The sequence below is a fragment of the Hetaerina americana genome, unplaced genomic scaffold, assembly GCF_022747635.1.
Source record: "Hetaerina americana unplaced genomic scaffold, ioHetAmer1.1.p SCAF_1, whole genome shotgun sequence".
In the NCBI taxonomy this organism is placed as follows: domain Eukaryota; kingdom Metazoa; phylum Arthropoda; class Insecta; order Odonata; family Calopterygidae; genus Hetaerina; species Hetaerina americana.
In genome coordinates this window covers 102,258,156-102,274,201 of record NW_027286069.1, presented here as the reverse complement: position 1 = coordinate 102,274,201, position 16,046 = coordinate 102,258,156, and the positions used below count along the sequence as shown (strand labels likewise).

Below are 16,046 nucleotides of genomic sequence, written 5' to 3'. Positions count from 1 at the left end.
GGGAAGAGGGACGGCGAGGAGGAGAAAGGGGGAGAGGAGGGAGGGGACAGGGAGGAGGAGCAGAACGAGGGGAGTTCGTCGTCGGAGCGGAAGTCCGGCGAATCGTCCCCTCCGCCACCGGAAGCAGGTCCCACCGGCGGCTCGCCTACCGCGGCGACAGGTGATACAGGTGCACGGGAGGACTGCTCCGATTCCGAGAGCATTGGGAGCACGAGAGGGAAGTCGGTAGGTCGGTTGCTGCGCACCATGTCGGGCCACAAGGCGAGGGAAGGGGGCAAGACGCCGGCCGCGGACCCGACCCTCAACCAACTCCCTCAAACGTTCGTGGTGAAATACTTGGGCAAGAGGGACGCGAGGGGGTTGTGGGGGATAAAGCACACGAGGCGGCCGGTGGACTCGATGGTCGCGGCTGCCAAGGGAAGCAAGGGACAGCCACCACTGGTCCTGCCCCTCGTGAAGCTCACCGTATCGACGGACGGCGTGAAGCTGACGGGGACAAATCCGTCTGCCGCCGTGAGTGGCGACAAGAAGAAGAGGCAGACGGAAGTGACCGTGTTCCATCCCATAGAGACCATCTCGTACGGGGTGCAGGACCTGGTATACACGAGGGTGTTCAGCATGATCATCGTGAGGGAGTCGGAGCAAATCATCGGCGCGGGTCAGGTGAGTCAACTGTTTTCCTCCGATGCGCGCCTCCTTCCCCCGTTTCCGCCCGCACGAGATTTGAAAGTTTGCGCGGCGGGTGGGAGTGGGCAGTGCGCTAATCCGTGATACTCGTTTCTAACGCCATGGTTTGATGGGGGCACTGATGTCCGGGGTTCTTTAAATTGACAAATCTCGGTTTACTCTTCTCGAATACACATGAGCGGCTTGTGGCTTCAGTGCATGCGGGCACGTCGTGTGTTATTGCTGCTGACCAAAATCGTAATTTCGTAATAAAGAATAAAAGAAATTCTATTTGCCGCGGGAGTTCCCCCCGCCATTGTTTTGCGTGACAATTTTATTGCATCTTCATTTGTCAATATTAGAAATGAACCTAATTTGCTATATCATAAATATTGATTCAATAAAACATGGAATTTGGCTTTTAGTTTTGAATTTGTAAACATCGCTTTCTTCAGGTAATCCGCATTTTATCTCTTTCGCCACTTCAAATTTTCTTATTATGTGCCTTGAGTGTCGCATCAGAGGTAAATACTCTAAAGTATGCGTATTTCATCAAGAATATGATAAAGAAAACCTCGGTTTTCCCAAAAGATGTGTCGATCATTTTCATCGCGTGTTATCTTTCCGAGGATTACTTTGTAGCCGCTAGGTATCCTTGCACCCACCCATCTCTTCATTTCTTCGCAGGTCTTTTCTTCTTCGTCTTCCATTGCTTATTTCTCGAAATTTACTTATCGCGTCCCTGCGTAATCCTCCCCCTCTATGCTTTCTTTAATTTTTGTGTTTTACCTATCGTGCCTCAGGGGAGTCTAACCAATTATCTTTTAGTATCCCTCCTCCTTTTAATTACTGTACCGTAAGCCGTTACTGTAAGGTACCTCCATAAGCTGATCTCCTCTCGGGCTCCTTAACTTGCTTCTTCGTTTGATACTCTGATTATCAGTTTTCCTTTCATCATTCGTCTGCAGTACCACATTTATATCTCTTCTGATCTCTTGTTGGGTACTACTCCAATCGTCCTTGTCTCACAAACGTAGAAAAGTAAACTCCATATATAAGTCTTAATTAGCTACTCCCTTATGTGTAGACTGGAACTGTTGGCCGTAACAAGTCGTTTCTTCGGATAGCAAGCTTTCTTCTCATTCCCTACTCTGCTTACTACACCCCACTTGAATTTTCCATCGCTAGTGTTCATCTCTCTGAATGGCAAAATTCTACTTGTCTTAGTGTGCTTTTTATTCGCCTTATTTGAAAGATATCTTCCTTACTTTTACTGCAGACCAATTCCTTGTTTACTCTTGTTTAACTTGATTGTGCTATCCCCTTCTCTATACATACCCGTCATGGCCTTCGTCCTTGACTGCCATAATTGCTGTTCTCCCGAAAGAGTAGCATGCTTATACTTTATCCATATAAATTATTTATTAATATAAACAACCTTGTCACATTCGCCACCTTTCATATTCTCCCATGATATCATTAATTTCCTTCTCAATGAAGAACATTAAAGATCAGGGAATGAAACCACGAACAGATTTTCCTTTCTGTATTTTAGTTTCTCAGCTTTCAGCTCATCTAATTATTGCAACTAGGCTTACAAAAATTAATGTAGAGTGAAAAAGTAGGTTCTTATTCAATTATTCAAGTACCGGAGACTTCAGAGTTCTGACTGGTATAATTTTTACTTTTTATATTAAACAATCACTTTCACTAAGCCTCGTTCGGCTACTTAATTAAGTGTTTTGAGGGTAAGGTGAAAATATTTACATCCATTCAGTAGGCGAAATTATTATACTAAGTTGAGTTCCACTTGATAGATGTCCTTTCTGCATCCTACGAGGTAAAAAGGGGATTTTAAAGAGCACAAAACCTCTTCATAGATTTTGCTAAACATTTAGGAAACTTTTTGTCATAATTGTATTAGTTCCCAATTGTTATATAATTTAACTAAAATTGCATCGTCTCTCAAAAATCTGAAGACACAAGAGGTTATGTAAAAGTAAATTGTTTTGTTTTCAAATGAGGAAATGGTTATACATTGAGAACGATTCCAGAAATTGTAGAACAATATTTTATTATGTAGAAAAAATACTTTTATAAAGAGCCGTTTTTTATTCAAAAAAATATTGTCGACACAAATCCTTGAATATGGAGAAAGCTGAACCTATTTTTCAATTTAAAAAACTGGCTTGGACCACGATCACACGGCCCGGCCCTACTTCTACGTCAAAGTGGGTGAGTTCATTGGCATTGTTAAGGGGAAAAAATAAATATTCATTCATCCAACATTTATTTCAATATTTTTGTGGATTTGAAACAGCATTCCAAATCTGATTGGACCATATCTGCAAGGGGAGGGAAGGTACAAGGGAGAACCTGAATTCTGATTGGCTTCCTCATTCACTAGAAAACACCCTGTTTCTCAGTAAGTTTCTTTTCTTCGAAACTGAGATTTAAATCGAGTGCTTTATTTACCAGATTACTCGCTGATTTCATTACAAATCTATATTTTTATTTCTATTTTTATTTCTAACATTAGCTTGTTTCAAAATAAATAAAATACGTTATATTCAGGTTTTTGTTCTGCAAATTAGATTTTTATGGCCCAAGCGATGTGCAATAAAACTGTTCGCCTAGAGCTTCTGATATAAGCAACGAGATTCGTTTCTCACCAATGGCTCATGTGTATTTGAATCTGATCCTAGAAGGCAGTATAACGTGATCGTAAAAATTCTCTGCCACAAATTTCTGGTAAAATTTCCGTTACCTTTTCGAATTTGAATTATGCATGGAAAAGTGAGGACTCTTCACTTAATACTTATCAGCTAAAAAGATATTCATTGTGTTAAGAGCATCTCGGATTATTTCAATTTGTGTCTTAGGTAACGTATTTAGAGTTCCCCTGACATAAAATCTGCAAGTACTTACAATAAGACAACCGCGACATGGAGGTGCGGTTTTTACAAGTATTGCATAACAGGGTTTTAAAATGAATCTTTAATTGGTATAATAGCAGGTGCAGGGAAAACTAATGGAGAAAAAAATAAATGATAATGAGAAAAATGGTAGAAACATCTTACGTTTTACTGCTTCGGCTTTTCACGAGATAAAAGTTACTCAAAACAAATTGATTGACAGTCATATAATTAAATCCTGAAGTTTAAGGAGCAGATTTAATGATGAATCTAATGTTTATAAACAAATCATTACGTGGGTAGTGGTAAAGACACCTTTTATATAGTTCTGAATGTATTTGATTATTGATAAATGCTACCTTAGTCTTAGAAGAATTCACTTTACGGAACTTAATGTGTTCTTATAAGTTACTACTTACAAGTAAACCTCCAAAAAGAAGATTTTAGTTCTACTTTCTTTATTGACACACACAGCTGCATCCTCTTATCAAATTTTTGCATGGCTAAATATTGTTTTAATAATGCGATAATGCTACATTTTAAAAAACTAAATATAAATTTTCAAATTCAAAATTATACTCCATTTAACCTATCAATCGTCGTGAAATAAATGTAAACCTTTTTTGGCCCGCATGATACATTTATGCATCAAAAAGACAATGGGATTTAGGAGACGTCTTCATCGAAATACTTCCTAAAGGAGTTCTCTAATCTAGGAATAAGGAAAGTAAATTTTGTTAAAATGGAAATTTTTATTTAATATTTCATTTGCCAAAGTAAAAACCCATGGTTGGCTGAAAACTAAATCTAGGTCTTAGGTTAAAATTTACGCAGTTGTATGTAGCCTCTATATATTATTTAAGAACTCGATAACTCATTAATTGACCGTTAACTCTTTGTTTAATGACAGTTGAAGTGTTAATTTACCAAGGCTGCTAATAATGTATCTCTCTCTCTCTCTCTTTGCTGACAGAACATGCAACATCCGTTCCAGTGTCATGGTTTTGTTTGCGACTCGAGGAACTCAGCGCGGCGGTTGACATACGTTCTTGCAGCCGCTTTCCAAGAGTTCTCGAAACTTCTTAAGGAGGAAGACGAAGACAAAGACAAAAATTCGGGATGTCCAGGCGGACAGACTAAGAAGAGGATATCATTCAAGAAGTTCGCGATTGACCTTAGAACTCCAGAACAGATTGAACAAGACCTTAAACAGCCAGAATCCGAAGCATGAGGGTTTAAAACACTCAGTGGCTCAGAAGATAGCGGTGGAAGAGGTGTTGCCGAACTCTGCAGGCTTCCATATCGAGTTCCAAACGTTTTTAATGAGCCAAATTTTAACTCGCATACTTTCAAATAGCCTAGCAATACCTTAAGTAATTAATCACCCGGAAACATCGTAACAATATCGCTAATTGGGTGCATATTCACTTTTCTCCAAACCCATAACTATCGTATCGCTCGCAATGCGCACAAGATAGTAAAATCATCAGGCAGAATCCAGACTCATATAGTTATCAATGTCCCGCTTACTTCGGCATGAAAGGTTTAATGTTCCTTCGGTCAACCATATCACACCAACAAACGAGTCATCGATTAAAGTGTGCCGACTGAATGACCCCAACCCTATGTCTACGGGTTTGGTGTTAGAGTATAGTTACCAGTGACTTTACGTCGTGCGCGGAGATATATTATCGAACATTTGTTTCGGTGATCACGGAATTGCCTGCTTGCTCTACCCGTGAGTAACATGCAGCTAAGTCATTTACTTATGCCTGGTGAGATAGTGAACCACTTTATTAGGTGGGGATCTCTGGGAGCAGAGAGAGATAGAGCAAAGTGAGGAAGAGGACGAAGTGTTAATGTGATAGCGACAGGTTAGCTATTTATAGTTGACTGTCAATTTTCAAAGTTCAGCTTTAACGAATGTTTATTTTTACTTCATCTAGAGTTCCGTTAAGTTGTTTCGTTGATTTAGAATTTTATGCAATTGTGATTTAGTCTTACTAATATAATCTTGTGAATCGGTATTATATTATTGAGTAGTGTTCAATTAGTTTTTGCAAAGCATTAAAAGAACCAATACCTTCACTTTAGCTCTTTATATGTATAAATCTGTATGTAATTTCGGTCCAATTTTCTCTCGCACTTTTTAAATAAGAGTACCATATTAATGGAATTTTTCATAGTAAACATTTTAATATTAATAATTACTATGACAATGAAATATGGAAGGCTATCTCTAAAAACTAATAAATGCACTTTGAATGTATTTTTCAAATTGCTAGGTTCTCTGCTCGTCATTAGCTGTTAAAAATTTAAGGGTTCATTGCCAACAATGTTTCGTCCTTTTTAATTTTGTTTTAGGCCAATAGGTGGCAGAAAGCGAAATCATTAGTGATAAATTATTATCCATCTGCTTACCATTTCTAATTGTTATTTCGTCAGAATTGTTGTTTTTGCGGATTTTATTTTAATTATAAATTATTGGCAATTTTCAATTAATTATTTGCATATCTTAAACGTAATACTCTTCTGAGTTAAGCTTTTGCAACATCCATGAATATGTTCGACATATCTTTCATTCACTAGTTACCAGTCGTTTCGACATATTTTTTTGGCGTGGCTATTGAAAGATTGTCATTGCTTTATTCCTCTGAATACACACACGAACCCATTTGTATGTGTGTGTATATATATATATATATATATATATATATATATATATATATAAACATATACAAATGGGTTTGTGTGTGTATATATATATATACGTACATACATTCTAACTGATTTATTTATCTATAAACACTCGAGTATTTTTTCGAGTTAGAGAGTAACAGTTATGACTTGTAAAAGGTGTAATTTAGGCTTCAGTAAAAAATAATAGTCCATATAATTGGGGAAATATTTTCATATAATTAAGCTCAGGCAAATGACTTGTTATTTTAAAATGAAAATTTGGTCATCCCTTGCACTAAGTCCTAGCGTATGAACAGTCTTTCTTCACCTTTCCACTTAATCATTTTCAGAACGCACATTTTTTATTTGTACACAATAATATGAGTATGTATGTATATATATATATATATACGTACAGGTATTATCCTGTATATATGATCCTATTTTCTTCCAGTATCTATTCTTTATATGAAATCTATCAATGTAACAAGTTATAAATGCGCAAAGACATGTTTATTGATGTTACGGAATAAATCTGATTCATATTTTATTACATAATAAGACTTTTATTACCTTTCCTCAAAATATTGTTGTATAGCTGAGATCTGGACTAGAAATGTTGGATATTTATTGTTTACTCTGTTTAAAATTATGCAATCCGCTTCCGCTATTTTTGCGTAAATAAAAGAGGAAGATTCTTTTGGTGAGTCAAGAAATTTGATGCGACGAAAATATCGATGTAAATATGTTTTAAAAATGTTCAATTCCCTTTGCACCCCTTCTGTTTTCCTGTGTCCAGAACGATGATTTTGAAAAGTTTCGAGAGTATACGTGCCGAGCCCAAAAGCGACAATATCGCAATGCTGACCGGAAGTAGCGCTTCACGCATCGTGAGACCCCCATTGAGGACATTAAAATATAAAAGGATATACGCACCGGTAACATCCGGCCTAATCACACTTGTGGTGGTCAACGTGACGTGATTCCCACGACTCCACTTTCCAACGAATATTCGCTGAGGAAGGTACATTTATCGTACCTTTTTGTGGAGTTAAATTTCCCAATTTTCTTTCAGTTAAAAAGTTTGTGGTTCATGCGCTTCAGAAGATGCGATGTTTTACTCGAGTTTAGCAAAACTATTGCTTTAGAAATTTCGCGCTCGAGCCATGAGCTACAGAAACATTTTGCATCACGATTTATGTTTTTTGGTTTTCAGAATAATTTCAGTCGATTTTTAATTTTACTATTAATATTTATATGCATGTACACCAATGAAGTTTGCCTTTTACTAAACACATATTGATACATTCTGCAAAAAAATCTTATGAATATTTTTGTTCCATTAGTATTTTCAAACAATTTATTTTTCTAAGCTTAGTTGTGGGCTAGGATTATTATAAATAGCTATTAGACTAATTATAAATAGTATAAAATGTATTTCAGCAGTACTTCGGATCATTTTTGGCTATCTTTTAGTGGACAATTCAAGTAAAGTGTCCGCTTATCCCACATAAAAGCAGAAGAATCTGAAGGCACGCCATAAATGCGTACCATGAAATAAACTAAAATATTCATCTGTATTACGAGTATACTATTTACATTTTCTATTTCCTCATTTTTCATGCTGTATCGTTTGACTTAGTACTATGATAACTATTACAATAGAATCGTACACACACACATACATGTACATATGTGTGTCTGTATATAAATATATATATATATACACACATATATATATACACACACATGATATCACAGGAATTAGCATGCAGTTACACGTTTATTTTTTTCGACGTATTTTTTCTGGTAGCCACGAAATAACAGAGATTATGAATCACTTTGTTTGAACTCAACAGCCAGCCAATAAGAACTCACTGACTATAGGTTTATGCGTAAGTTTTCAAAGATTATTCTTACTATATACACATATATAACTATAAATACAGAAATCAATCCTGAGGTCGGTTTTCTAGGTGTCAGTGGAGTTCACCCGTTACTGAGCCCAACAACGTGAAATTTACACTTCAGGAATGGGGGTCCAGTTCCTTTCTTATTTTATAATAAAAGAACTGGCATAAATATAAATCAATACGTTGGTGTGAGATGAAAGAAGTAATTTTAAATCTCTGTAATTTCGTGGCACCAAAAATTCCTGGGATATCTTCGGCAGAAACTTACTGGTCCCCATGCCTGAACAGGGTTGACATAACAGGGTCTAGAAAAATTAAATCTTTTCTTCTACCTGAAAACTTTGTGTCAAATTCCATTTTACACCTTGTCTAACCTTTTGCGTAGAAGTTGACGAAGCTTTCAAATTAGAAATTTCATGAAAATTATTTGATGAATTCAATGTTGATTTGACAATATTTTGAATGTTGAAAACCATTTCAAAATTCCACCATAAAAAAATCATATTCTTGAGGTGAATTCAATTCAAGGGTCTGTATTAAAAAATGATAGTAGAAGCTTACTTTGTTGCTTAGGCTCTCGATATGACTAGACACACCTTGCATGCTCAAAAGAGTGGGATAATTCTGGTTTCTGCCTGCGCGTATGAAATCAGAGTGACTAGTGAAGACGCGGACTGGATAAAAATGTTCTCTTCGGCGGAGGTTTTTGTATGGGGCGTGAATCCACCTGGGGGCAGCAACGTGGAAATATCCTAACTTCTTTTCAGCAGGATCATGCTGGATTACGCAAAGGTCATTTTTTCCGAAACCGTTTAAAAATCATGCGTGATCAGGCGACATACTTCCTGGGGAAATTCCGAATTCTACTTTCCTAAGGAGCGTAAACATTCGTTTAACGTCCCCTTGTCTAACGATAATCGGCATTTAAAATATGACTGTACCTTTCCCCAAGTAAAAACCTAAGTACTGAAAAACCAAGTAATTATATTTTAATCGATATCCCAGCCATCTTTGACGCCCTTATGGTAAGCGTTGTTGTATTCTTGCCATCACTTATCGCTCGCACGGATTCCAAGTCTTTTTTTTTTTCAAGAACAAAATATTCACGCTGCTGCTGGTAGGTTTTACGGCGCCTCTTGTCGCCGCCAACCGCGAGGAATGGATCCTTGACATCCAGACGGTCCCCTTGGGTGTGCCACCGGTCTCGCCGGATCTCGTTTGTATTCCAAAACGCGTATCCTACGCTGGTCGTGCCTCTCCGAATTATACCTCCTCTATTCCCTCTCCTCCGCTCCCGTGTCACCCCGAATACCATCGCTCACCTCCGCTTCACTTGAAGAAACTCCGTCATCTTCGCACCGCGCCTCTCGTGCTCTTTGGATATTCATGCGACTAGCTCAGTGGGTGTACATCTGATAACACGTAGTCCCAAACTAAAGTACCAAACACAAATGAGTGGAACAACAATAAAAATGATTGCGTAATCTCAGTAGATGAATTCTCTCCTCTTTACAAATTGTCTCTTATACATCAGAAGATTTAACATTCTCAATATGCTACTATAGCTAAGTAATAACATTTATCATTGAACCATCCCTTTGTTTAGCTTCATCAAAATTTGCATAAAAAATATTTTACCACAAATACAGAATTCAACGGTTAGTTGTTCGCCTCCGAAAAATATTTTCAATATTTTATGCATAAATCACAGTTATCAACGCGATCCATTTCATAGGTAAGAGCTCACCTAAGAGCCCAATGGCAAGTGAAATTCGCATATCCAGGTAGAGGGATGTTCGATTGCTCTATGCCACTTAGGCTCATGGTTTCCCAGGAAGATATGATACCGAAAAATCACACAGCTTGGGTGAAGCTGATGGAGCCCAGAGGCGTTACCCGGAATCTAATCCGGGGCCTCTGGTCAGTATTTCAACGTTTTATCTTCTGGAATAGCACGTTCCTGTTTTATGAATATTTTTTTAAAAATTAAGTAAGAATATTCTTCCCGCTGGCTGAATTAGATGATGAAAATAAAAAAATACATTTTGCTTTATATTTTTTACGGACTTTTTAATTATCCAATTGCTGGAAACAAGTCACATCAAATCATTCTGATGAAAATTTTCATAGCAATATTTTACAATCATACTTTTCCTGATTTTTTTATATTTATGTTTCTCTGAAATATTCAAAGTTTTTAAAGCTATAATAGCCACAAAAAGACAATTATTTTGGCTGGGTCAGTTTGTAAAGTCGATTACAACTCAAATTCGAAATCATGATGTAAATCTTGATTTTGAAAATTTTATTTGTCCTTTTTTAATTATTATTTAATTGCTTGAGTTTTTTGAGCTACCAACTGGAACAATTGACTATGAGTTTAGAGCACTTAAAGAAATAATCTTTAGTCGGTCGGTCTAGATTTCACTGGAACCATACTTGCTACATTCGAAGGAAAAATTGTCACAGGCAAAGTCACAAAAACACAGTCCAACTTTCGTCCACTTCTCTTTCAATTACGTCTTCAAACATGTTGACCTCAGTTGAGCTTTAAATGATTAAAAATGTGAAAATTAAATGTTTAAAATGCTCAGTCTTAATGTTCGGAGCCTGCTCTTAATGAAACCTGGGCAAGCGACGAATAGCGGAGCCATTCAGGTGGAAATTAATCCTTTGACGCCAATTTTAGCTTTATTAAACTGCCCTGTCAGTGCCCTTAGCAGAAATTGTGCTTGAATGATGCCGTATTCGCTCTCGGTCACCCAGAGGTTTCAAAAGACTTGCGGGACGGGTGGCGACTTCAACGCGCGTATCGAAACATGTACTCTTGCAAAGTTCGCCAAGCGTTGAAATCCTCAAAGGGGTTTCAGTGCCTGTGGCCGAATTTGAGGGGTGGTTGCCTCCTCAGGTACTGCTGGATGAGGGGTCTCTTCCCCTCCACCGTGGACACCTCGATGGAGTCGTCCCCGTCCGCGGCCTCCACCTCGACGGCTTCCGGATCTCCGAATTCGGCTCCCGACGGGCTCTCGGACGCCTCCTCGACATCGCGCTCGGTCGACGATTGACCAAAGTTGTCGTTGAGTCGGTAGAATTGTGGTGCATCAGCGCAGGCCACGGAATCTTCCAATCTTGCACAAGTGAAAGTTTCCTGAAAGGACAGGTATTTTAGTCAGAAAGATTCAATCGCTAATTTCTCTAAATATTGAATGTCTGAATTACAAAATCGTTAAGTCCAGTTTTTCTTAATTGTTTACGGCACAAATCAAAGTGAAGTTCAAACTCCCGTGCTAGATATAAGAAAAATAAACCTTGGCTTTATATATAATAAGCCATGCTTTTTCAGGCTTATCTAGTAAATGTTGAAGACAGTTTCGCGAAATACTCCCAAGGAACTACTGAGGAGGGTTCTATGTCTCAGTTACATATAGTATTTTAGAGGATAGGGATATATGGGATGAATAAAAACTACCATGAGTAAGGACTATTCCCCCTTCCTCTGCTACTTTTTCTGGAGAGATAAAGTTAACAGTAATTTGTTTTCTCATAGTATTGACTATTTTTAAAGTAGCAAAAGGGGACTCGAGGGAAAACAGGTATGACACGGGAAAATACTTGTATAATTTCGTTCATTCAAAAAAGAGTATAAAATAACAACTAATAGGAAATATTAACTTTAAAGGGAACATTAATTGAATATTTGCTATTAAAAATCAATAAGGAAACCGTATTATATTCTAAAATGGTTTTGGTAAATAAATCTAAAAAACTATCTACCCAAAACACAAGTATTGATCCCGAATGATTATGACCTTTATGCGTTAGAAGTAAAAGAGATTAGGCAAATTGTTCAATTTCGACGAGAAATATTACTGTGGTGAAAAATTAATTATATACAGCGTTTGATGTTATATAAAATTCTCTAGTTTTATGGAAATATTTCCTCAAGAATTGGATTTGAAGAGCATTATCAATCATCAGTGTAAGAATTAAATCATCCAATAATAAACTTCTCTTACCTGATTAAAGATGGTCTCTCCGGGGCAGATAAAACTCCACTTAAGGGTAAATTCATTGCCGTCCTGCATTTGAACAGGCAGGCAGACGTGGAATAGTTGACAATCATTATCTACGTCGGCGTAAAACCCGTAATTTCTTCCCTCGCACTGGAAAGAGTTAGAGATATCCGTTCGGATGGAAGTAGCGTTGCTTGGTAGTCCCATTTGCTCCTCAATAGTGTTCCCAAAGGACGGTGCATCCAGTTCCTCTCCTTCGCTACTGAGGCTGTTCTCACTTCCATAATCGAGTTCAGTTTCCGACTCAAGGGCCCTTCCGGATGACTTTCCCTCTGTAGCCACAGAAACTGGTAATTTCACCGCTGGTGCCCGGGATACTTGACGAGCAACCTGAAAAATGGTTAAACTTAACTTCAGTAGGTTATCCTTAAACCATATTCTAGGTGTGCAGAGTTCCTTCACCCCTTTGTTAGAAAAACTCTAGTCCATTACAAACTTTATCCCTTTTGGCTGATTCTTTTTTCGAAGTCTCAATGTCGACTATTCTTACAGTTAATTTATGATATGTAATGCCTAAGTGATACTTCATACATTTATGCACGTTCAGGCCTTTTCTGTGATCCAAAATTCATTGATATTGGTAGTTTTAAGGATAGATGATTTAATATGAATATTCAAGTGTTATTGTAATTATATCATAAATTTCAATTAGCTTAGCATCCTATAACCGACCATTTCTTAAGTGTCCAGAGCCCCAACTTATCACTCTTGTTAAAAAGTATAATAAGCAAGCTCTGTTGTCTACGTTGGCTCCTATATATTTATTAACCTTTTTATCTAATTTTGTTATTTAGATAGATCATTATGTTTGCAACTGAATAAACTTTCCTTATCATTGAACAGCTCTTTCGTTTTATATGTTTTAATTCTTTATATGCATTTCAAGTAAGAGAAATGGAAGCTCTATGACCGTCACCAATTCAAATAACTTTGATCAACTATGATCTATTACGGAAGAAGTAAGTAAAGTTTTCGCAAAGTATTTTTAGCTGAAAATAGTTTGAAATATAAAAATATTATGATATATTTTATCTGATTGAAATGTTCGATGTGTTTTCGACTTAAAATGTAGTTTTCTCTCCAAAAGTAATAATATAATATTAAGACGAAGGAAAAGTAAGATTCATTACCTTTAACAGTATGTCTAATCCTGAAATCTCAATCTTGAGAAGTTGGTAACCCTGTCACACATATTGATGCAAGTTTGAGAAGCAACCAAGTGTCACACAAAGTTGTTTTATTCATCAATATAGCAAGGACTTCTCCGTTTTAACCTTGGGTTGTCTATGGAAAATACATTTCGTATCTCCCTTATTATGAATCGGACGCCGCTGAGGATATTGAAAATCTACCAGCATGAATGCAGAATGTACCGACAGTGCGTGCAATTCGTTTTTCCCTTCGATTCTCGATTATGCAAATATAGAGGGCTCGTCGAAAAGGATGGTTGGCATTAAAACTAAGGTTTCATTGCCAAGGAATCCACCGGGATCAAAAAGTATGAATGCCGTGTCCGTCAACATCGGCGTATGTCAACGTGGATGCATCAAAATATTTTGACATGCTTACCGTAGAAAGATTGAGGCATTTATTGTTGCAGCTGACAAATACTTAATATTTAATTTACAAATACTTAATAATTCCTCTACAGTAAATTACCTTCAACAATCGCTAAAGTTGTTAAGAGAAATTATCATTTGCATATATAAATGATAAAAATACGTCATTAATGATCTTCAGGAAAAATCTTTTAATTTTTTAAGAGTGTTTAAAATTCAATGAAATGACAGACTTATACATAAAAGATGGATCAAAGCCAACGCCAACGCCTTTTTGTCAAATAAAAATATAGAGTTCAGATACTGATAAAACAGCAATGCAATTTTTACTTATTCGTATTGCATTTATGTTATTCATATATATTATTTAGTTATCTTTATTTGGCAATACAAATATGCACAACTAAAGGAGAAAACACCAGTTATGAAGATTACTCACCCTTATTTTGGGAAAAGCTGAAGAACAGGAAATGAGGAACAACGTCACTGAAAAATAATTGAGATTACTTTGATGATGAAATTAGTATTTAATTATTAATAAGTATTAATTAATAAATAATCAAAATGGATAAACTTTGTAGACATTTCAGCGTAAAAGAAAAATGTTTATATAGATAATGTTATTTTTTATTCCACTGTGAAATATTTCTTTCTTAAAGTTATTTTTAATTTTAATGAAAATAAAAATGAAAGCATTGAGATACTTTTACTTATTCGCATAAATGCCATTTTATCAAAACCCAGTGAATAAAACTGTACGTAAATGTATCGGTGCCTAAACATTAGATAAGAATATAGGATAACATGCCGATGGGGATTCGCATTTCATGACACAAAATGTTAATCGGATAATTATTTTCTTTGCAAACACGATAAACAAAATCAGATATTTCAGTAAACATTTTAATATGTTATTGCATTTGAAGTTCAATAATATGCCCGGTAATTTCAAGAATTTGTTGAAAGGCAATGCAAACTTACAGGTTACAGCGAAGAAGCACTTCATTTTGGTTAGATTTATTTCTTCCTGTAAAATAAATAAAAAGATTTTAGACCACGGGATTTCATTCATGACCATAGAGTTCTAAAATATAACTCGATTACTAAAATTATTGACTGTATTTTGTATTCATTCAATTAATAATTGTGATTATGCCTTAGGCATAGTAGCATTTACAATTCTGGAGTAATTGTCACATTGTTTTATTTATTTATTTTCATATCATTTTATGGACTTTAAAATCAATGCTTAAGTAATAGCAGTGCATTGAATTTTGATCTGCATAAAACAATCATAGTCCTATGGAGTTACTACGGCTGAATAATTACTACTAAGGAAGATTGAAAAAAAGAAATGTAATTAATTGGTTAATAAACAATATCAGATTGCGTCGGATATTTGATCCCTGAAAGCTAAAATCTTCCATTGGGCCTCATATATTTACCTTAGTTTAATGCTGTCAAAATCCTAAGCAGTTGACAAATATTTTCTAAGGAAATAATTCCGATTAATCTTTCTAAATGGAAATTACAGAAATCTAACGCTGTTGATGGAGTGAAAAAGTTTCATCCATTCTACCCTTAGCATAACTTTTGCCGACGGGGCGTTTTAATATGACGTCAGAAGAGAGACCAGAACAGTAATTTATCTGATAGATGATGAGTGGAATCGATAAAAAACAAGAGACATTTCATCACAACACGTTCTTCACTGCAAACCAACATGGTATTTATGAATAAATTGTAAGAAAGAGTGATGAAATCTTTTGTTTATGACATTATTCAGAATGAAAAAAATCCATTATATTCCACCTACGGAGTGACCAACGCAATATTCAGTCATACTTACTAATTCGATGACGTCATTTTAAATCTGATAATCATCGCATGGCACGCCATGACGTAATGAGGATGCTGCTGCCTAGGAGCTAAGATAGAAATATTCACTGGTAACGTTCTACTACCGCACACTTGACGACCTTGACCAAATAATTATTTTTATTTATTATTACTTTTTTCGAAATGCTATATTCTGTTAAAGATCCATTACATCCAAATATAAAATGTAAACACATACATTTCCCTGCTTCAAACGGAGTAAACATCTGTCCCTCCTACACCCTATGACCAATGTTTATGATAGTAGAATTACATTTATATCTCGCCTTTGTTATGGGCCAACTCAAGCTTTTTTTGAGCCATATTAGCCTTAAGCATATTTTCTGCAGTGCAAACAATATT

The 16,046-nt window shown here is 36.3% G+C and overlaps 2 protein-coding genes across 2 annotated transcripts; one reads left to right on the top strand and one right to left on the bottom strand.

The window, feature by feature from the left end:
- Positions 1 to 229: 229 nt before the first annotated feature.
- Positions 230 to 6,190, top strand: LOC139686850 (low density lipoprotein receptor adapter protein 1). Its single transcript, XM_071583929.1, has 2 exons — positions 230 to 663; positions 4,555 to 6,190. The coding sequence occupies exons 1-2, from the start codon at positions 247 to 249 to the stop codon at positions 4,810 to 4,812; spliced, it is 675 nt and encodes a 224-aa protein (XP_071440030.1). The 5' UTR covers positions 230 to 246; the 3' UTR covers positions 4,813 to 6,190.
- Positions 6,191 to 10,415: 4,225 nt separating this feature from the next.
- On the bottom strand, positions 10,416 to 14,811 carry LOC139693923 (uncharacterized). Its single transcript, XM_071592301.1, has 4 exons — positions 14,787 to 14,811; positions 14,245 to 14,291; positions 12,190 to 12,576; positions 10,416 to 11,321 (listed from the first exon to the last, which is right to left on the bottom strand). The coding sequence occupies exons 1-4, from the start codon at positions 14,809 to 14,811 to the stop codon at positions 11,040 to 11,042; spliced, it is 741 nt and encodes a 246-aa protein (XP_071448402.1). The 3' UTR covers positions 10,416 to 11,039.
- Between the last annotated feature and the right edge of the window lie 1,235 nt (positions 14,812 to 16,046).